This window comes from Argiope bruennichi, chromosome 2, assembly GCF_947563725.1.
Source record: "Argiope bruennichi chromosome 2, qqArgBrue1.1, whole genome shotgun sequence".
NCBI classification, from domain to species: Eukaryota; Metazoa; Arthropoda; class Arachnida; order Araneae; family Araneidae; genus Argiope; species Argiope bruennichi.
In genome coordinates, this window is record NC_079152.1 from 70,442,923 (window position 1) to 70,465,876 (window position 22,954).

General features: G+C 28.3%; 1 protein-coding gene across 1 annotated transcript; it reads right to left on the reverse strand.

Moving 5' to 3' along the window:
• Nucleotides 1-559: 559 nt before the first annotated feature.
• Nucleotides 560-14,223, reverse strand: LOC129961591 (nucleolin-like). The gene is made up of 10 exons (XM_056075095.1): nt 14,035-14,223; nt 10,193-10,241; nt 8,210-8,239; nt 7,179-7,424; nt 4,978-5,313; nt 4,787-4,822; nt 4,574-4,706; nt 1,557-1,817; nt 865-998; nt 560-758 (listed from the first exon to the last, which is right to left on the reverse strand). The coding sequence occupies exons 1-10, from the start codon at nt 14,077-14,079 to the stop codon at nt 658-660; spliced, it is 1,371 nt and encodes a 456-aa protein (XP_055931070.1). The 5' UTR covers nt 14,080-14,223; the 3' UTR covers nt 560-657.
• Nucleotides 14,224-22,954: the final 8,731 nt, after the last annotated feature.

Below are 22,954 nucleotides of genomic sequence, written 5' to 3' on the forward strand. Positions count from 1 at the left end.
TTTTATATATTCCCACCTAGATAAAACTACTACATACAGATCATACATCAACTTATATAATCCTCCTTAAGTAGGCAGCCCAAAAAGTTTCTCCCACCTCATTATAAAGGTATCCAGTTTTTCTCCATTTGATTACTTGTAATATAAATATGTAATAAGCATCGAGCTTAGATTTACATATAAAACAAATGAATGTACTAATGAATAAAAAATAACTTAAACTGATAAATAGTTGGATCATAAAGGTGATGACATCAATTAATACTAAGACATATTTTTCAATGTGAGAAAAGAGGCTCTATTTGTAATAATTCTCAAAAACTGCTCTAAACATATTTCACAAATTTACTTTTTTGTTGATAATAAATAGTTTTATCTTCCAGTTTACGAGTATATTTGTAGCACATGTTCTGTGTTTTGATTATGGGCAGGTATCCAGAAGTAGTGAATGGAGAAAATTTAAGAGGCATTGTTTTAAAAGAACAGATCTTTGATCAATTTAACTACAACTCTCAATGCTCTAATACAGATATTACACAATCTAAATAAAAACACACACTTAGATAAGAAACAGTTTAATGAATATGAACATACATATATAATACAAAGCATTATGATGCAAATTCATAATTGCTCATGAAGTTAAAATCCTATGTCCTACTCTTCGTCACTACTCTCTTTTGCCTCTTTGGCGAGTTTCATTTTCTTTGCTGGATTACCTCCCTGTTTGGCATTGCTATTCTTGTGGGGCTTCCTCTCTGGGGGAAAAATGCATGATATAAATATAAAGATTTTCAAAGCAATAAGTTTTCCAACAATAGCCTCAAAACAATTATCAAATGCATTACAATAAATACTACTTACTCTTTTGCTTCTTATTCATCGTGCTTACGGTGGAATGTACTACAATCAATTTTTGCCCATTAATTTCAACATTTTTGTTGGCTTTGAAAGCTTCATTAGCATCTTCAATTTTTTCAAAGTTTATAGATGCAGACCTAAGAACAGTAAAAAATAAATAAAATTAAGTTTATCAAACTGGTCAATTAAAAAAAAAGATTCTACTCTTAAAGATCAAGTGTATCACAGAGCAGCAATTATCTTGTAAAACAAGTAAATGCATTCTGCATGAGTGAATTTCATATCCCAAAGGCAATTAAAGGCACGACCACACAAGTCGAGACTTCACTCAACGCTTTGGTTAAAATATAAGTAAATAACATGAGTTAAATATACAATACATATCAAACATTACTCCTAAAAACTTCACTGTCAGTTTCGAAGAATTACCAGCATTTTAATATTGATGTCTCACAGACATGGACATGAAGAAACATTGAAAAATCTGGCAAAAATGTTTATTAAAATATTAGAATTGATTTAATAAGCAGATAATTAAATACTCTTATTTCAAAATAGAATGCCATAAAGAATATTTATAAAACTGAGAAAACTACTAATACCAAGTTCATAAATATGTTGAGAACTGCAAAAATTACATCAACAATATCACAATATATATAGTTGCAGCTTAAAAATAAAACATAGGAAGATACCTAAATGATGGTGATTTGTTGAAGGTGACTTGATAAGCCTTAGGAAAGAACTCAGCCACTTGGGCTACTGTAGCATCAATAGGAATTCCAGTTACATACAATTTTCTTTCGTTAATCTTCGGTTCCAAAGTAGTAGGTTTCTTCTTACTTTTTTCACCAACAAAATCAATATTCAATAACTGGCCTCTAAATTTTTTATTTTGCAGTGTCTTATAATTTGCTTCAGCTTTCGCTTCTGAAGCGAAGCACAAGAATCCAAATCTAAAAGAGACAATATTCATAATCTTAATAACAATTATTTCGTGTTAGTTACAGAGTTGAATTTTACAATTATGTCGTGATGTGGTTCCACCATAATGTATTAAACATATAAGAGGTATAGCATCACTTTAATATAGCATTGTTTATGACACCTGCAGAAAATAGAACTACAGATGCTCAAAGTAATGCATTTATTCATTCACCAAAACATTTTATCTACAGCAATCTTTAATATTGACATATAATCTGACAATTTGGATGAAGCAATGTTAATTATTTAATAGTACTATTTTACTTTAAAACAAATAAAAATGAAAGTTAATTCATAAAAACAAATTGAAAATATCAGAGCTTTAAAGTTGAGTTAAAGAAATTCTTTAAAAAAATTCTGTATCTTTTTCTTTTTTCCCGCTTTACTACATCCTAAGTTTGACTAAAAGAAAACTGCACAAAATCTTCATACAAGGTATATTTTTTAGGTACCATAAACAAATCTCCAGCTTGACATCTCCTACATCTAAAGCTCACTATCAGGGCATTAGATTTTTTAATTTCCCCCATAGGATTCCACTTTTATAAACATTAAAATATGAAAATGAATAAAAGTCTTGACATTTTTTGAGAAACACTGAACAACGAAAAATACTTCTGTGGAAATTAAATCCAATATGAAAAATACTGGAAGATAAACTACAGACTTATTCATCACAAGACAACAGACAAATGGAATTTATATATTGGTTAAAGAAATTACAATATTTTCAATTAATGGACATTGCAAATTAAAAATTTTAACAACCTTTCTGCAAAAACCTTTGACTTCCAAAATTAGATAAGAATTACGAATAAGTCCCTTCCACACACACAGGCAACACAAAATACGAAGAGCTAAAAGCTACTAGCATCTAAAAGTTTCATGTAATTAAATTATTTTTTTAATCCAGGGTGTGTAATGAGAATTTGCCACAAAATTAAATACCTTTAAGCACATTAACCAAAAAAAATTAAGCACCATTGCACATTTATGTATAGGTGCATATTTTCTAAAGATATGCTTTCATATTTATAATGAATAATTTAATGAAAAAAATTAAGATTAATTTTAAATGTGCATGTTTTGTAATGTTTATTTCGTTACTTCCACAACATTTTCCATTAAAAACATGTGTTCTGACAAAAACGGTCATAAATGATAATTCTATCAATATCAAAATTTTTTTAATCAACTTTAATAAGATTAACAAAAACAATCAGTAATCTTCAATATTTCTTAAAATCAATAAGTAACTAGTTTATCTAGATGAATACATCATTTTTTAAAATAAGATAGTGTATTTGTATAAATTTTGTATTTGATTCCTATACATGTAAAAATAAATAAGATTCGACATGGCTAAGATGGAAAGTGTAAATTTCCTCTTGCAAAAATTCACTAGAAAAATCTATCATGATTTTTATTATAAAGGTACAAATTGTGTCAAGAACTAATTTTTCAAAAATTTTGAAGGGGAAAAAAAAAAAAAAACATTCAAAACAAATTAGTAGCAATGAAAAAGCCATTTTTCAAAACCCTTAAAACAATGGGTTTTTTTTTTTTTTTTTTTTGGTCTGTCTGTATGTATGTGCTTTGATGCCATGACAAATAAAATAAAAAATAAGTTTCGAAATTTCATACTCCTAACTTCAATGGTTTACGTTACTCAGTCAATCAGAATAAACCTTTATATCTAAAGAGATTTCATTCGAGAGGAGGAATAATTATGGAAAGTTTTTTTTAATCGACTAAAATACAGTACACCCTAAGGAATAGGTCTTAAATTCTATTTTTTAAAATTTAAATAGTAAATGCAGCACTTTTTCCTTAGTGAAAACTAAAATTTAACAAGATTGTTTCAGCAATTAATTTTTAAATGGATGGAGACATTAAAAAAAAACACTTCAAGTTAAAATATCTACCATGTCAGATTTTGTGCTATCAACTAATGTAATTACGTATCAAAATTACAATTTAAAATAATACAGTAAAATCTCTAAATAGGTTGTTCAAGAAATTGCCCTAAAACGACATATTAAAGAGATTAGTGATCAAATGTATAAAGGCTTCATTGCAAATGCGTTTCAAGCAACTTCTCCCCTAATTCAATATATCTCTTTTTCGCACAAAATACAACCTATTGTATTCTTATTTCCAGTTGATTGGACTACATATTCTTTTTTAATAATATGTAAAATGTTAAATATAAACTTACCAGGCATAGCAAATAAATTCACCAATATTTAAAAACTCTAAAAATCAAAGTTTGAATGCTTTTTTTTAATCACAAGCATGACATATTTGGTATTTCATACTAGATTTTCAGGTAAACTATTCTAATACTTTAATAAGTAAAAATGCAAATTGTTGAAGAAACAGTAAGAAAAAAAAAGGCCCAATAAGTGTTAATATGTGTTCGGAACTCTATGCCTATTTCACCCTGGATTCCTTCTTCGAATTCTCCTCTTTTCTGTTTTTTCTTTCCAGATACATCCAATAAACAAGCCTTTTGTATGTTTTCGAATAATCGCATTCAACATATGGGGTACAAAACAAAATGCTTTTTTCACACTTCGAGAAATTTAAGCACTTTAAAAAGTCGTTTTAAATGTTTAAAAGTAGTTTTCAAATTCAAGCACTTTTCATGATACTACATGCCCTATTGTTTATTCAGGCATAACTTTAAAATATATCTGCTTATTTTATAACAAACAATACTTACGCATGTCTAACATTTTTACGATTTGATTTTGGTATGATAACATTTTTAATATCAGGAGACAATGCTTGTAGTTCTTCAGTGGTTACATCAGTAGGTAGGCCACCAACATAAAGCATTTTTGCATCTCTTTCTCCTATTAAAAAAAAAGTAAATGATTAGATATAAGTCACTTTAAAATTTCTAAACAAAACCAATGAGAAAAAGCAGACTTACTTCTTCTCTGTATTTCAATAGACTGTGTTTCAGCATCTAAAATTAAAAATTTTAAAAATATTATAAATTAAAATGTTTTTCTGCAAGAAATTTTAAATAGCATCAAAAAAATTCTTCTAAATTCAAAACCATTAAAATTTTTATAGTCCACTTTAATAGTCACTGCTAAAATTCAGATATGAATTACATACTTGATGGGCTGGCTGCTTCTTTTTTTACTTCATTTTTGACAGGGGTCTTTGCTTTTGGTGTCTGAATTTTTGAATTTTCATTTTTGACAGGGGTCTTCTGTTTATTTTGTTCCACATTATTTTTGCCTTTATTAGCCTGTTTCATTTTTGGCTTTTGCTCTTCTTCCTCATCATCATCATCGTCGTCATCCTCTTCATCATCATCATCGTCGTCGTCGTCATCCTCATCATCTTCAGCGTCATCATCCTCTTCATCCATTTCTAGATCTAGATCGTCTTCTTCATCATCATCATCGTCGTCGTCATCATCATCATCATCTTCTTCTTCTGCTCCACCTATACACACAGATAAAGGATTAAAACAATTTTGCAGTCTCGTCTAAATCCTGTTATTAACTAAAAACTACAGTTTTTCTTCAAGACAAAAAAGCACTGCTGCATAAAATTTGCTTATTCAGCAAGAATCAGTAATATGAACTGACCAAAGAAAAAATTCAGATATTAATAAAGCTATTGGCAAAAACTATTCAATATGCTCCAATCAATAATTCTTCAACAGATGATTTTCGACAGAAAGGGAACGAATACTGTTGATTACCTTAATGAATTTACTAATAACCTTTTAAACTAATAAAGTTGAAAGTCAACTACCAAATTTAGCACTGATATAGATTGAAGGGTAGAAATATATAACTTGATATCCTTTTCTAAAAAGTGAAGTCTTCTGTCCACTCTCCATTTTTGCTATTAACTTTCGAAAGAATTTCGTATGATTTTCACATTATTTTAAAGTACAAGTACGATCATTCAAGGAGAATTTTCATTGCAATCTAAGCAGAAGTACAAAAAGCAAGCAAATTCTCATGCAATGATAATTACATGGTTCATTACAAAAATAATAATCCAAAATTCATTTTTAATTTAATTTTTGTTTAATTCCCCAGCACTGAAGAAACTAACAAGTTTGTCAAAATTAAACTTTTTGAGACTTTTTAATCAAATCTTTACTTGAATTTCAAATTGAGTATCAAACAATTTTTAAAAATTTCAATTAAGATATCGCAGGATGGTACAAGTAACAAAACATCCGCAGAAAATTCAGCACTTTTTAAGCCCTTTAGCCAAAAATAAATAAGCACCTTAATACCTTCACTCAATATCTATGTAAACTCGCATATTTTGATTTTTCCCCCTTTCAAAATACATAATTTTCATTGAAAAAAATTTTTAATACATATTTTATAAATTTTTGCATTTGACGTGTCTTCTATTATAAAATAACGAATCTCTTTTTGGCTTGTTGTCATTTCCAACAAAAAAAAAAATGTCATCTTTTATAAAGGTGGAAACATCAGACCACCTTCCACATCTTTTTTTTTAAATTACAAAATTACAAGTCAATTTGGATGGACACATTTTTGAAAATATTGACATTGATATAGAAACAGCATAACCAAAAAATGTAAGAATTCTTTATTGCATTTATATTAAAGCAGAAAAAAAAAATTGAATGCATTTAGGAAAATCAATATTTTCTCTTCTATTAAAAATGTTTCTAGAAAACTTTTTGTAATTAATACCCCCTCTTTCATTTTATTAATACAGTGAAATATCTTTGAATGGCCATATCTCTACATGACCGTCCACCTTCTTACCAGCCAATTTTTCACGAGATTTTTCAAACATAATATTAAAATAACCTTTAACAATGGCCACTGAATGGCCATTCCTTTTTTTTTGGAAAGTATACTCATTTTGAGCTAAAAGATTCAAGGTCTGGTTAAGGGAAATCATTTGCATCCATGATTTAGAAAAAAATACATAATATTAAATAACATTACAAATGCTGAATACAAAAGATATGATATTTTATTTAATATTGATAACTAAAAATTAAAAGTTTGAATATGGTAACATTTTTTTATTCATATAAGATCATGTTAGAATTGTATAAAAATCATTTTCAATAACTTGAATTTAACTTAGAAATAAATTTATCCATTGTTAGAAAATTTCTTATTCTTATTTTCACACCACTAAATATTTTAATAGTTTTCAGACAATAAATAATATGTTGTAATTTATAAGTAAACTGTATTTATTTAAAAACAAATTTCTAATGAATGTTAGAGAACTCAAAATTATCTGTAATTTCATCATAGTAATCCCCCCCCCATTTAAATTACTCAAATACCATATACCTTTTTTCTGCTGAGGTTTGCCACCTTTAATTCCTTTGAACTCCTGCAAGCCACCTTTTCCTTTGGCTGGTGTTGGAGTTTTCTTTCCAACTAAAGAATTATTCTTATTTGGTGTCTTGCCAGGGGTATTTTTTGAAGACATATCAAATGTAACTTTCTTTTCACTCAGAGACTGTCTCCCCTTAGGAGTTTTGTTTTGAGGAGTCTTCTGTACAGGCATGTTATCATCACTGTCGTCTTCATAATCTAGTTTTATTAAACAAGTATTAAACAAATAATTACAAGAACAAAAAGTTATAAGGTATGATATTAAGCCAGAAATCATTTTAGAAAATTATCTCTACTACTATATTTATGGAATTAATATACTTTAAATCATGCTTTTTCATTTAGTTGTATAAAGAATAAAACATTCAACTCTTTGTCACAGTAAAATTATATTTAAGATGAAAACTATAGAAAAATACCAATACAGCAGCTTTGTATACGAGTTTATAAAAGTTTAATTGAAACAATTAAGTAGAATTTAATTTTAAATATAATTGGCATATTTTCAGCACTAACACAATATCTCAAACAAATTTTATTCATGGAACTCTTTCTATACACCTCAAAAGCATGCAACATATGAATTATTATATCACTAATGATAACTATATGGTCTTGAATTGTCAATGATTATCACAATATATCCTTCTATACAGAATTTACTTACTGAGGACTTGTTTAAAATTAAAATATTTAGAATTAAAGGATATTACTGTAATTAAATATTAATAGATTTGGAGGAAAAAAATGAAAATAAAAATATTACTGACTTCCATTTTGATCAAAATATAACAGTTGTAGAAGTAAAAAATTTATTATCTTTTCAAGTAAAAGTAATTTTTTAAAAAGGGGGAAAGTGGCATAAATATGTAAATTAGAAGTTATTCTTTTACACAAAGAAATACATCTTATTGAATATAATGTTACTGTTTAAAAATTTTCCTAATTTATTTTAACCATGAGGATTTAAAATAATTACTTACCATCAGAATCATCCATGTCATTGAACATATCTGAAAAGTAACAATGGTTATTAAATAATGAGAAAGACTAAAACATGATCTTACAATACAATACTAACAGAGTGGCCATTATTTCTATTTGATTTTCTCTAACTTTACCATGTTTTACAAAAAAATTCCTGAATTTCTATCTAAAAATCTTCAAAATTATATCATTTCATCTTACTCCCTTTATCTATTGCAGATTAGTAGTACAAAAGATCATATATAATATGAGAGAAATAATCAATATGCCAAAATTATACTTTTTCTATTTAAAAATCAATGTGGAATAAATAAAATGTAATGTTTGGTAAAGCCAAGTCAAATAAGCTTTGTTTTTGTAAGCATCCTTTTTTATTTTTTGCAAATATGGTATTTATAATATAAAACACTGAAACAAGTGTGTATCTATACGAGTTATTAACCTAGCAATCGTATCTTAACTGTTTATCACAGATTTGTTCATAAAAGATAGTGATTACATGCACATTAGCAGAAATTTTAAGAATATAATCTGTTTATTTCTAACATGTTTTCCCCAATTCATGCTGCTTCCCTATATTCAAATTTAAGCTAAACAATTTCACCAATAAGAAAAAAGTTCAAACATAAAAAGTAAACTAGATGGAAGAATATTACTGAAAATATCATGCACCTTTAAACTAAAAAGAATATTATCAAAATAAAAGAATTATTCAGCAATAAAAGTATATAAATTTTTAGCCTGCCAACCATGGCAAAAAATTCACCTGTAAAATCAATGGCAGAATGTATTTGTGTTACACAAAGACATACGAGTCCTTATAGCATAAAAAGAAAAATGTTCCAAAAAATAAAATTTAAATAAAATGACAAGGATAAATTTTTAAGACGATTTTACAAACATTAAAGAAAAATAATTTCTTTTATAGGAGAAATATATGACTATAATTTAAAAAATTTAATTTGCCTCATATTTTAAAATTCAGTGCACTTTGTTTAACATAAAGGGAATTTAAGTGATTAAAAGAAAATTTTGAAAGATGACAGAAGCAATACATAAGAAATACTTCAAAGATTTAAAAATTTAACAAAAGCTTCAAAACTTTTCCCAATGCTCAAAGGGGAAAAAAAAAATGCATTCATAAGATTTAAAAGGAAATGCACTAATAAAAAATATCAACATGGATACTTCATGGATAAATTTTTAAAAAGAAATGTAAAGATAAATTCTAGAATAAAATACTAATATTTTTTATTAGGTTTTAAACTTTGAATATTAATAAAGTTCGTTTTTTCATTTTGAGAAGTAAAATGAAAATTTTTCTTTTTGAATTACAGATGCAAATTATAGAACACAAAAATTATAGAACACAAAAGCAAATTGAATTATAGAACACAAAAGCAAAATTATTTTCATTAATTATGCTGATAAACTTGTCATTATGAAAAAAGGCAAAAATATATCTTACAGAAAATACAGATATGATATTGCAATTAATTTTTAGTTTCCACTGTGGTCCAAATTACTTAATTGATATATCCATTTTTAGAACATGAACTCTAAACTGAACCTTAATTGCAACTCAATCTAGAAACAGTGAATTAATAATTTATAATACCATCAGACTATCATTGTAAAATTGTGAATTGTGTTTAAAATAGTAGTAAGGATGTAAATTCATTTGAATAATACACAACATCTTTGCCTGGCAAGTGTGAAGAAACCTACTTGGATTCAATTTCTGATTATCAGTAAATAAAAACAATTTTTATTCGTTGCTACATCTCATAATTTGCCTGATTGCCAGTCAACTGGCCATCATGATTAACATAAATTTAACAAAACTAACAAATATCTAAATTATTTTTATTCATTAAGAAACAGAGGAAACTTTGAAAATAAATTGAAAACAAAAATTTACACATAAAAGAGTAAGAATTAAAAAAAGAAAATAAAAGATCAGGAGCAAAAAAAATTACCAGAATCATCATCAGCTTCTTCAACTTGTTTCTTGCCTTTTTTCTTAGGCTGTAAATAATTTTTATGACATATATTAATGCTTAAATACATATATAAGTGAATAATTGAAAAAATATATGTAATAAATCTATCCAGCCCTCTTTAAAAGTTAATAACATTATTAGCAAGTATAGTCAAAGTTGAGTTACGACTAACCTGAAATCTACGCCATACAATTATCACACAAATACCATCTATGAAGCTTATTTATCACAAGTAATATGTACCACCACATTTCTGGATGGCATTGTTCCATTTCTTTTCACAAAATAATTGCCAAATAATAATCAACAAATAATTTTAAATAACATATACAAGAGCAGCCAGTTACATCCTAGTGTAGTATGCCTCCAACATGGTAACCCAAAAATTACATTGAAATAGTTTTCCAAATAACCCTTATACAGATTTGCTTACAATTTTTTCCTGTCGTTGAGTTGTACATCTACTACTATCACAAACATATTTGTAAAACATTATAATTAAGAATAGATAAATAAATGTCCATTAAATAATTTAGTTAAATTTTATAATTGAAAGTATTATTACTGCTAATAAAATATTCGATGTTATTTTTAAAATGAACTATGAAAAGGTATTTATCATTTTGCAATTCTTATAGAAATATATTATTCAAATTAAAATAGTATATTTACAAATTTTGTCAGGACAGAAAATAAACATCTGCTTGAGCATTTGTATCGTGTATCTTTATTTTGCAGTTTTTCATCGTAATATTAACAAATGATTCCAACAGATTTTTTTGCAATTGGTTGCTCTGTTCCTGGATTTCCTGTGATTATTCATTAAATCAGTGAATGTTCAATAATCCGATGTTTGACGATTCGGATTATCAGAAATATTATAAGGGATACTGTATTTATGAATTCAATGTCTATATTTCAAAATATGATATCGACAGAATGACATTTGCACCACTGAAAAGTTGTCCTGGTTTGTCTTAGTTTTTATTAATGGAAATCATTCACTGCTAAAATGAAGAATTAGCCGAACCCTATTAAGTGCATTTATTCCTTCAAAAGAAGTCTCCATCTCTGGTAGCAAAACCACCAGAAATGAATGAACCAGAATTTTTCCTGTACTGTTCTTATTATGCTCATAATGAGCAATCAAAGCTACTAGGTTCTTGACCCCACTGCTAACAAAGAAGAAAGACATTTTTTAAAGTATAAATTTATGCCGAGAGCTTTCTTCAAATGACAAAGGTATAGCATGCCTGATTTATTCCATCTCTTTTGGCTTATTTGGGGGAGGGGGGGGGGGGAATCCTCATGTTCAATGTGCTGGTAAAGCTAAAACTACTTTCAAATGATAAAAAATTATGTTCAATACAACGAAATCCACTAAATAGTTTGAGATACACAAAAATTAAAAATTTAAGCAACTAAATCTAGATGTGGATCAAATTTACTGTACAGTCACCCTTGGTGCAATTTTTTTTTACATTGGCAATAAATCTTTTTATATGGCAACCCACATCCGACCCAACAAGTAATTGCATTAACCCTATTGGTCAATTGAATGGCTGCAATTTTTTAATTTTCGTTCAACCACGTTGCACGTGTGCTTTTTTAGTCTTCAGTTCCTGCGTTCTTTTCGTGAAACTTTTGTGATGGCTGCTGCATGGGGAATGTCTGAGGTAAGGGCAAGAATGTTTTGTGAGAATGATGTTATGTGGTATGTTGAGAATGTTAATTTAAGGTATTTGTATGGATTAGATAAAGGGAAGCAAACATTTGAGTTTTGTATGAAAACGGGTTTGATTGCGGAAGGACACAAGTGTTGTAAATGTGGTAAGGATATGAAATTGGTTGAAAGGCACGATATAAGTGATGGTTTTGAGTGGAGGTGTAAATCTAAGGTGAAAGAACAAATGCATGATGTCAAAATGAGTGCGAGAAAGGGTTCTTTTTTTTTTTTTTAATTGAGTCGAATGACATTGAATGAGATTTTAGTTCAGGTATATTTGTGGGTGACTCAGAGTAAGGTTGATTTTAATATGCAAGAGAGAAAATGTTCTTTAAAGACTGTGTGTGATTATCATTCCTATTGCCGTGAGGTTTGTGCAGTAGAGATGATTGAAAGTATGAAAGTGAATGGAAGCGCCGTGACTGTTGAGATAGATGAAAGTAAATTTGGGGAATGTAAATTTAATCGGGGAAAACATGTGGAAGGTAAATGGGTGTTTGGGGAAGTTGAGCGGGAGAGGTAAATGTTTTATGAAAGTTGTGGATGATAGGAGACCGATTCTTTGTCGGAACCCGGAAGTATATTCTTCCGGGTTCGATAATAATTTCAGACTGCTAGAAGAGCTATGATTGCCTTTCTAATGAAGGCTTCGTGCATCTGCAGATAAATCATAGTGTGAATTTCAAGGACACGGATACAGGTGCCCACACTAATACCATAGAAGGAACGTGGGGAGCAGTTAAATGTGGTATACAGGCGAGCAAAGCCAAAACGCAATTAGATTATTTAGCTGAATATGTGTGGCACAAAAAGAACAAGCAGATGTGCAACAAATTCATGGCTTTCATCGATTCTATCATCCGCATTGACCCTCCTCAAAGAGCCGGAAGATGCAGCATCATCATCGAGGTAGAGGCGAAGTGATGTGGAAGGTAGTGAGGGGGGCAAGCGATAGCAGCAAATGGGAGAGAGGTATGTATATTGTTCATTATTAACGATTTCAGCAATTTTGCCGCCTTTTTTTTTACGCGGGCAACATTTTCACTACACTGTTTTCTTTAAATCTCAATCATACAAGAAGTCGCCATTTTGGCAAGATTTTGAAAAAGTTGCCAAGGGTGACCGTACAGTAAATTATCACCCTATATGCTTCTATGCACTTAATAGGTAACACTTAGACTTAAGCTACATTAACATTACCAATCTTTGGATTAGAATCTTCATTTACTACAATTTAGAAATGATCAAGCTTCTAATTATTATAACTTAGAAACCTACTTTTTACCAATCTTTCAAACTAGCATTTATCAATTATTCTAAATATCGCCAGCATAACCAAATGGTTTTTTTTTATCAGCAGAAATAAAATAACATGCATCCTCTCTAGGCATTTTTTGAACAAAGACATAGATCTAATAGCAAAAACTTCAATTCTAAATCACATAAAGCATAAATTATACATGCTGTTTTTTTAATTTATACAAATGTATCAAGGTATTTATATACATACAATAAGGGCATTATATTTAAAATCGGTTCTTACATAGTGAATTTACTGCGCTTCAAAAAGTTTAAAAACAAATCAAAATAAAATTAAATATAGTTGCATAATTGTTTAAAACACACAATGAAACTTCCAACAAAAAATAAGAATTGCTATTTCATTGAAATTGAGGCAGCTTTATAATACATAGTCCATGCCGGTATGAAAAACACGTGGACAATAGAATCTTAGTAAACCAAGGAAAATCACTAATAAGACTCAAATTAAACAAATTTCAAAAGTTACTTAACATTTATGCAATACGACTAAATTACTGACGATTCAGTTTTTAAATAAAAACGTAATCAAGCCAAACGAATGTTTAAACAAAATTAAAACGTTCAACGTCTCATAAATCCTAGTACACGACTTTAAACGTTTTAATGAAAACAATTGCACATAAACAATATTCCAAAATTATATGTAACAAACATTAACAATCCGATTGATTATTAAACACCAAAAACAGTTTCATTAAAAAAATGGATTACAATGCACGTGGTAGGCATCTTATAAAATTTCCCATTAAAAATCAAATTAAAAACAAACCTGGAAATTTTTTGCAGGAGTAGTAGCTTTTTTCTGGAAAACCATCTTGATAATTTTTATAGAAAAGTAAAAATTTACAAAATATTAAAAATTACAACAAATAATTCGAAATATAATAAGCAATCACCACACACGTCGGTAAAATGGTAGTGAACTGATGGTGCTGTGCGGCAAAAGGAATGAAATTGCGACTGTTGCCAATATGAATGTAAAAAGTTAATGTAACGGAATATTGCCACTCCACGAAACAGTGAAATCAATTAATAACAAAAACATTATTTATTTCAGCACAAAATTACTCACGTGACAAATGTCAAAAGCTCTTTTTTTTTTTTAATGTAGCTTCTGGCTTCTGAATCTCTGGATCTTATTCATGTATCGTTATCGTCATAGCCACATGATGGAAGGCAGTTAAAACAGTAGATCTGAGTTTGCGGTAGATTTGTATGGAACCTGTGGGTATTTATGTGGTATTTTGTTTATAATTTCGAATTACTTCTGCCAGTACTTTTTTTTATCAGTTTACTTCGAAACTTAAAAATAAGTGCAACTTTCTTGGATAGTTTAAAAAAAACTGCTTCCTAGAAATCGAAATGTTCCAGAATTACTAGCATCTCAATATTGGCAAAGAGTAATGAAGCAAGTTATAACTAATTATTTTCATTAATTATATTTCTAATTTTGGAAATATGTGGACGCTAAAGCCGACTTTTACAAGGTTTTCAAAACTATTGCGAACTAATTTCCTAGAGATTATTAGATTCATCTTATATAATTTAATTTTTGAAATTATTGATATCTATATTTTAACGTTAAGTAAACATAAATGAAGGCTTATTTTCTTATTTCTTTGGGATGAGAAATAATTTATTTATAATAATAATTCCCTAGCAAATATTTTTATATGCATTGGGGTATCCTATTCTTCTAGTATTTTTTCAATTGAATATGGAGCAATTATGAGAAATGAGAGAGAATAATTATTGATTTTTGATAATAATTAATAATATTTTTACAGAAGATCTGATTCAAAAATATATCCTTAAAAATAATATATTTTGAATTATGCATGCGTTTCCCACTATATAACATTTATTTAGTGCTTTAGTTTAAAATATATTGACTACTGAATTACTGCATCTTAGTTATAGATTGATTTTCTCTTTGTTATACTGCATGATTTAATAACATATTTGAACAACTTATTAAATAAATTAGGTAAGTTAACATTGAGATGAGTATATTTTTCAGATTAGTTGATATAAATGATAAAAAAAGTCGCACTTTTATTCAAGTTTTTTTTTTTTTTTTTTTTGCATTCAATTAATACTTTTTATTATTTATAATTAATTTTAAGGTCTTAGTTTTTAAAAATAACATATGTTGATATTTATGTATTGGACATTCGCTTCATTTGAGGAGGGGAGATTAAATTTCATTAATAACTTTTAAGTTTAAGTAGCGTTATTAATAAATGTTACAAAGTTGTCGAAGGTAATTATACTGTGCTGAGCACATAAACAAAAGTTTATAAAATTATAAGAAAACGAAATTGAGATACAGTTAAGCATAGCTTTTTAATGGTGTCTTGTAATTTATTAATAGCAGATTGCACAGCATTTATGTATAATAATGCAAAAAAGACATTAAATGGAAAACATTATCTTTTATTACTCATTATTTTCAAGGAAAATTTTAGCTGTAAAAATATTTATTGATTCAGTCTGAGAAAAAAATAAAAAATTTTAGCTATGCAAAAAAAAAAAAAAAAAAAAAAAAAAAAAAAAAAAATTAAGATAGAAATAATTTTCAACAAAAATAATAATTATATAATAAAGATTGACATGGAATATTAAAAAAATACTGATATCTTCAAGTAAAATTAATTTACCTCATCATATCTATGTTGCCTGAAATATTCCTCAGATTAAAATAAATTATGTAATCTTATAATGAGTAATTAGGCCAATGTTTGGTAAAAACAGCATACATGTATCTTCATAAAGTAATGAAAACAAATTGTTAAACATTACTAACATTTGTTAAATACCAAAATGTTACTTAATGTAGATGATTCAAAAATAACTTTTTTTCTAAAGAAGTACACTTTATAAAAAAAAGAATGTATAACTGAAAATGACTATAGGACTGAAGTTAACCTCAGAGTATTTAGCATTCTACTCAGATCTGGAAGGTGAGAAAAAACAGGTAAACTTTATTTATACATTATAATCCTATATTTATACATAAAACTTTATTTATACATTATAATCCTATATTTATACATAAAACTTTATTTATACTTTATTATACTTAATCCAAAATGAAATAACATCTGAACAACTTCAATAGCAAAAAAAAATTTTCATCAAAATGCATTATAACAAACATAACTTCCCATCTAAAGAAATCCAATCTTATCATATAGGTATAATGTACAATAATCTGCAATTCATGCCTATGTTTCTTTAAAAAAATAGCATGCACAAAATAATTAATTATCAATCACTAATATTACAACTGCGAGAATGTCCAATTGTACATCAAATATACCACGTCAAGACTTTTGAGCATGAAATTTTTTTTTTTTTTTTTTTGACAATGAGCATTAAATGAGTTTAAAATATTTATATACTAGCCGCCTTTGGCGACAAGCCGGTTCGCCAATCTTAATGTTCGTTTAAATTTTAATAATTAAATAGGTTGAACCGGAGTTTAACCCCCTTCTTCGCCAAATTGCTATAATGCGCCAAAGCTGGCAATCTTTATTATGCACTATAACTGAACATCTGCTCCTTTGCTTTTGAACATTTTGCAAGCAGGGGGTTAAACTCCGGTCGTACCTTGCGTAAAATATATTATAAAAATCTTCATCAAAATATTTTAAAACTTCAAATTTTGAGAGTCATATAATTCACTCATAATATTATTAAGGCCTTCAGTCATAACGTAATATGCATCTCTCTAATTTTCTGTTACCTCTCGTAGAATTTATGCTTTAAATTAAAGTGTAATTGATTAATCTGCAATTAATATAATAATATTTTTTACTGAAACAAAGCCTTTTTTTTTAATAATATGATAAACAAATATCCTTCGAACAAGTTAGCTAATATATAAAAATTCAATGACTCAGGATATTAAATTTTTCTTTCTACAAATGAATAAGGGTTTGCATTCAGAATTCAAGGTAACATTGTACAAATAATTAAATATTGAAATAGCACTATTCATTACATTATGTTTCATTAATCAAAGTTTTCATAGTTTATTATTATGAAACACATGATTGTAAAAATTATTCTTTTTGGATTAGTTTGATATCTCATGAGTAAAAAATTCTCCAGAATAAACTTGTCATTATTACATGTGTGATATTGTGACTAGTGTTTATAAAAGCACAAAAGAACAATTAGTGCATACATAAAAGTATACTTTACTGCACAGAAAAATACATTAACACAGTAAATCAATTCCTATAATTTTATTCCAAATTACCGATGCATTTATTTAATAGTGTGGTCAAAAAGAGCGTAAAATGCATTTTTTATAAAACAATATGAAATTTCATAGGAAGAAGGTATCTTGTTACAAACAGAAATTTAATTATTCTGTTGTTTATAATCTGAAATAAAGTTGAAACAAGTGACTAAAAACAAAAGAAATGAGCCTTGCAATAACAATATTTTATTACAAATTTGAATTTACAAGTAACAAAATCCATACGATATCAACAAAGAAAGAAAGTTAATAGTTCACTGCAAATATCCCAAAATTCAAAAGTAAGCAAACATAATATGACTTAACAAAACCATATAAGTGGTTAATTAATATTTTAATATATTATAAATAAATATAGGTTCAATTCAACGAGCCTTTAAAGCAACAACATTTTTAATCACATCAGTGATTTCAATATTAAAAACGTACCGAAAGATAAAAACAATGCATTTTAGATTTGAAACTTTTATCTTCCTGTTAAAAGGAGTTTCTCAAATAATGTCACTAAAAGATCTTTCTCTATGTGCATTAGCAGTCATCATACAAAGTAAAAACGACTTTTAAGTTGAGAAAAAGAAAGGGTAATTGTTTTATATGAATTATTGAGGGCTTTTTTTTTCTCAAGTTCAAGTGCATTTGCAAAAATGCATTGTTTGAAATTAATACATTCTTCACTGAGTTCCTCATGTAAGTCATATCACTGACTCACCGATCCCCCGAAGGCACAAGGATAACAAATACTGAATGACCGGACCGCCGCAACAGCAACACTGGCGGGAACTGTAGTTGAGTCCTAAGGGCTATGGCTATACTGGTACAACCCTGGCCACGGTACAACCCTTCTCTAAGGAAATACGTCTCGTCATCGATGGGAGGAGCCAGACCCCACCTTTTCGTGTACCTCCAGGATGGCGAGATCCAAAAACCATGCCAGAAGCCTTTTATCCTCATTTCGAAGTGGCTCCCCTGGGTGGGGGGTTAATTCCTCATGTAAGTCATTTTTCTAGGTTCGTACTAGTAAGTCACTCTTTTTTCCTCATCTCCCAAATTTACTATCATATACAAAAGTCCAAAATTCTCATTTAATTTTTGAAATGCTGAATTTATCTTGTATACATCTGATGAATTACGAATGAGTTTTCCCCAAAGAATGATCTATCTTAAGATTTTTATATCGCCTTTATAATCAGTATTTTTTCTCGTTCTGCAATTCTTGTATTGTTTTTTCAATCGATAAAATCATCAAGTTAAAAAAAATACTTTTGTAAGAAATAATTTACAAGCTAAGCGTTAATAATATATTCCTTTGCGTTCGAATGTATCATCCGTCCACTCTTTTCCAGCTCTTCATTTTTTACTAATCTACGGTAGTAAGAATAACACTCTTGGACTGTGAAAAATCACAATTTTTGAACTCTGTTAAACGTCTTGGTATATGTCTTATAATATAATCTACAATCTCAGAGCTCAGCAAACTTTTAAGTTCCAGGATCTCATAAGTTACATTTAGTTGCATTAATATTGGATTCTTAATTCTCTTAATCAGCATTTAATTCATTTGCACTTTGCATGGGCCTTAAAAAACTTGTTATTGTTACTTTCAGATATTATTTCAAATTCTGTTTTGATACTATTAACTTTTCCATTGCAAATTTAGTTGTAGCTGTATCTGGCATAAAAGTTGAAAATTTGTCATCTTTAATTCCACTTGTAGAAATTCTTTTAAACTAAGAAATTAATTAAAACAAAGTTTGCTGTTTCTTCAGGATTTCGAAATAGATTATTTCCTTTTTCTACCTTCAATTTTATTTTGTGTGTGGCCCTAGTAATGTGTAAATTCTTTTCATTTTTTGTTTTTCGCATTATTATTTAATAAATGCTTTGCTGTTGATTCGGATTTAGAAGTTAATCGAAAGGTTTAGTAGAAGCCACTGAAAGGTGCCCTCCCCTTTTTCGTTGGGATTGGATGTTGCTTTCTACCCCTTTAATTATGATTTGGTCCAAAAGAACAAGGAACTGATTTGTGGCATTTGCAAATTCCAAAGATTCTTAAAACAATATATCATTCAATCCGACCATCAACAGAACTGGTGCTGCTCCTACGACTTCAATATCGTTGAAAGATGTTGTGCTTAACACTGATGAATGAAAAGCTATAAAAGTTTCAAATTAGTATCTATTTTATATTTATTGTAATTATACGCCTATCATAATTAAATTTTCTACTCTTGTACAATGAATGGTGCAGTTACACAGTTAGAAAGAAAGTAGTAAAAGCCACATCATCAATGAATCACATAATGGATATTTTATGTTTTAAGCTGTAGAAAAAAAAAAAAAAAATACACGGAATTAAACAATTTTCTTTTTATATAAATGATATTGATCATTAGTAGCAGAAAATAATTTCTGTTCAATTACATAAATTGTTTTAGAGTCGTATTTACAATTATTTAAATGTACATGATGATGCAATTTTTTTCATAATGTAAATTTCAATTGTCTTTAACCATAATAATTTACCTTAGATGACCAGAAATATTTAATTTCATTAAATACAATTAGATATGAGAATGGCAAACATGCAAAAAAAAAAAAAAATTGATATAGTATGCATCATTTTCATAAAATATGCCGCATGTTGTATTTGTTTAGAACAATGATGTCAAATTTTTTGCTGTTGAGGTTGCTATTGTTAACTTTCTGTTTCTTGGGCTTTTTATCAAATATTAAGTTCTTAATCACTCATTTATTCTCCAAGTAGGGTAGGAAAAAAATTGACGACATACATCGCAACGCTAAGCCAAAGTTAAATTTTATACATTGCACCCTCATTCAAAGAAAATGTTCTTCCCTTACTTTTACGTTAAAAACCATACGGAGTCGTCTACAAGAAACTTTCTTGCATACTTCCCAGTTCATGGTCGTATCCCCCTCCCCCACATAAAATTATGGACCTTGAATAAGGTCAAGAATGCCTCAAATGGCACTGGCGAACAGTAGTTGCAAAATATTGATCTTTGGTCTGATCTAGTATATTTATGAAATTTAAAGCGCAGAATGAATTTTATACGCCTTTTTTCAATCGATTGAAACCAAGATTTGACACGGAATTACAGTTATAGTCATAAAGTAACATACCAAATTTCATAGATTTTAGTCATTGTGTTTATGAATTATTGCATTTGATATGCATGTTAAAATACAGAATGTGCAAACTTTTGACATATTTGTGTCAAAATTTTATAGAATCTATAGTTTAGATGCTAAACCTGAGTACAAAATTTTACCTTGCTCTTTGCTTTATAATTACCGAATTCACTTGCATTCGAACAATTAGACTTCTCCTAAAGGAATTTCGTTCAAAATTTCAAAAATTCTTCAAATTAGATCGTAAAAGCATATTCCACTTTTCATTCGTATATCTTAAAGCGTTTTTGTGTTTACCGATAAATCGACATAATGCCAGAAATGTGTTTTTCGAACTCAGAGAGGCCTAAAATGCAGCGAATCGCCACAACCTCAAGTTCGAATTTTTTGATGAATACAATATTTTCTTCATACTTCATATACGAGACAGTAAAAATAAAATAAAGAAAATGACTGAATGAAAAGAAGCAAATGAAACGTAGAAAGAAAGAAGCTTTGAACAAAACAAATTAAAAATGGTTTAAAAGAAGAGACTATCAAAGCAAAAATATCTTTTGTGATAATAACATAAAAATAATTGCTTGATATTTACTTTGGCAAATGAAAGGGATAAATTTTGAGTAAAACATTTACAACAATTTTCGATTTCTGGTGTTTGAGCATGATTTTTCTTTTTCACTAGAATCAGCGTTTCCATTATTGAGGGGATTCAATCATAGCAGTCTAGAAACTCTAGATCTCGACGGTCATGATTCTATCGTTATCGGATTCGAAATCTCCAGCGCTTTTGCGCATGCGTCAGGATGCGTTTACTTAGGGCTGAAAGGAAAGATGAAAGAAAGAAATGTTTGCATTTAATAATAAAATGACCTTGGATTATTCTTACACTTAGGAGGCGTAAAAACCGCAGATAATTCGTAATATTGTCGGAAAAAGATACTAATTAACAATAACATATTTTAGAGCAATTTTTATTTACTATAAGGAACCCCAATATTAAATGATTATGATAAATGGAAGATCTTTGTTCTAAAATTTAGTAAATCACTTTTTTTATAAAATAATAATAATTTTTTATATTAAAACTTTTTTTTATTTGTTATTAAATTCTTTGATAACATTTTGAGATTTACAACAATAGATAATCTCGATCTCATTTAAGATATTACATAAAACAATCTGAAAGCTTTCTTTGCCACTTGAATGAGAAATATAAGCAATTAGTACGCAATTTTGAGTTAAAATAAAATGGTTCGATCAAAAATGACACAACACTCACATAAAATTGAGGAGGAAAACTGAACGAAAATACATATAATAGGGCGAAAATCGAAGGTGGGAAATGACGAATTCCGGAAAGGAGCTCGTCTTTCCATATCTTACCCCTTAGTGGGATAGAAACGTTGAAAAATTGTAGTCTTAGAATACTTAAATAATACGCGGGGTCAGACAATGGAGACTCTAGAATTCTAGAATGCAGAGGCATGTAGAGACCATCAGAACTAGACTGTGACTTTCTGAAACAGATGTTACAGAAGCTGTAGGATTTTTAAATTGATACAGCAAAACTCGCTGTTGCTCAAACCTTGAATTTTACTCAACATTCGTTGTTTAGCCGTGGTATTTTAATACGATCTCTGGATATAATGAGCAGAGCATTGGGAATTCCTAGAATTTCTATGCATAAAATATAAATGAATTGTTTGTTTTAGATTTATTAGCCGTACATACTTTCGTAAATGAAATCTTGCTTTCAGATGTTACAAAAATCTTGGATAAGTCGCGTGCAAATTTCAATAAATGTACTTTCGAATTTGTAAATTTCTTTTCTTTTCTGTTGTAATTTTTTGGTGAGATTACATTTAAATCTAAATACTTTAATGACGTAAATCGAAAATTTATTATCTTTGCATTATTTCAAACGTATATTATTTTTAAAACTGAATGTCAATCATCGCAATGTTCATTCAATCGATATTCTTTATGAACATTAATCATTTGATGTGTGACGGAAAGAATGTTACTACGACACAGAGCAGCCACTTATTAATGATCAATTGTTTTATTATTTCTAAATGATTTTTGCTACAATTTCTTCAATTTTAAAGTTATGAGTCCAATATTTTCTAATAATTGTGCTCTAAAATTTATTAATTATCGGCAGTTGAAGCTGAACATGAGATAGTAAAAAAATTTTGCAAAAAATGAAAGTAAAAAAACCATGTGTCCATTTTTTAAAAAAAATCATAAGTTTTCGGTTTTCCCTGAA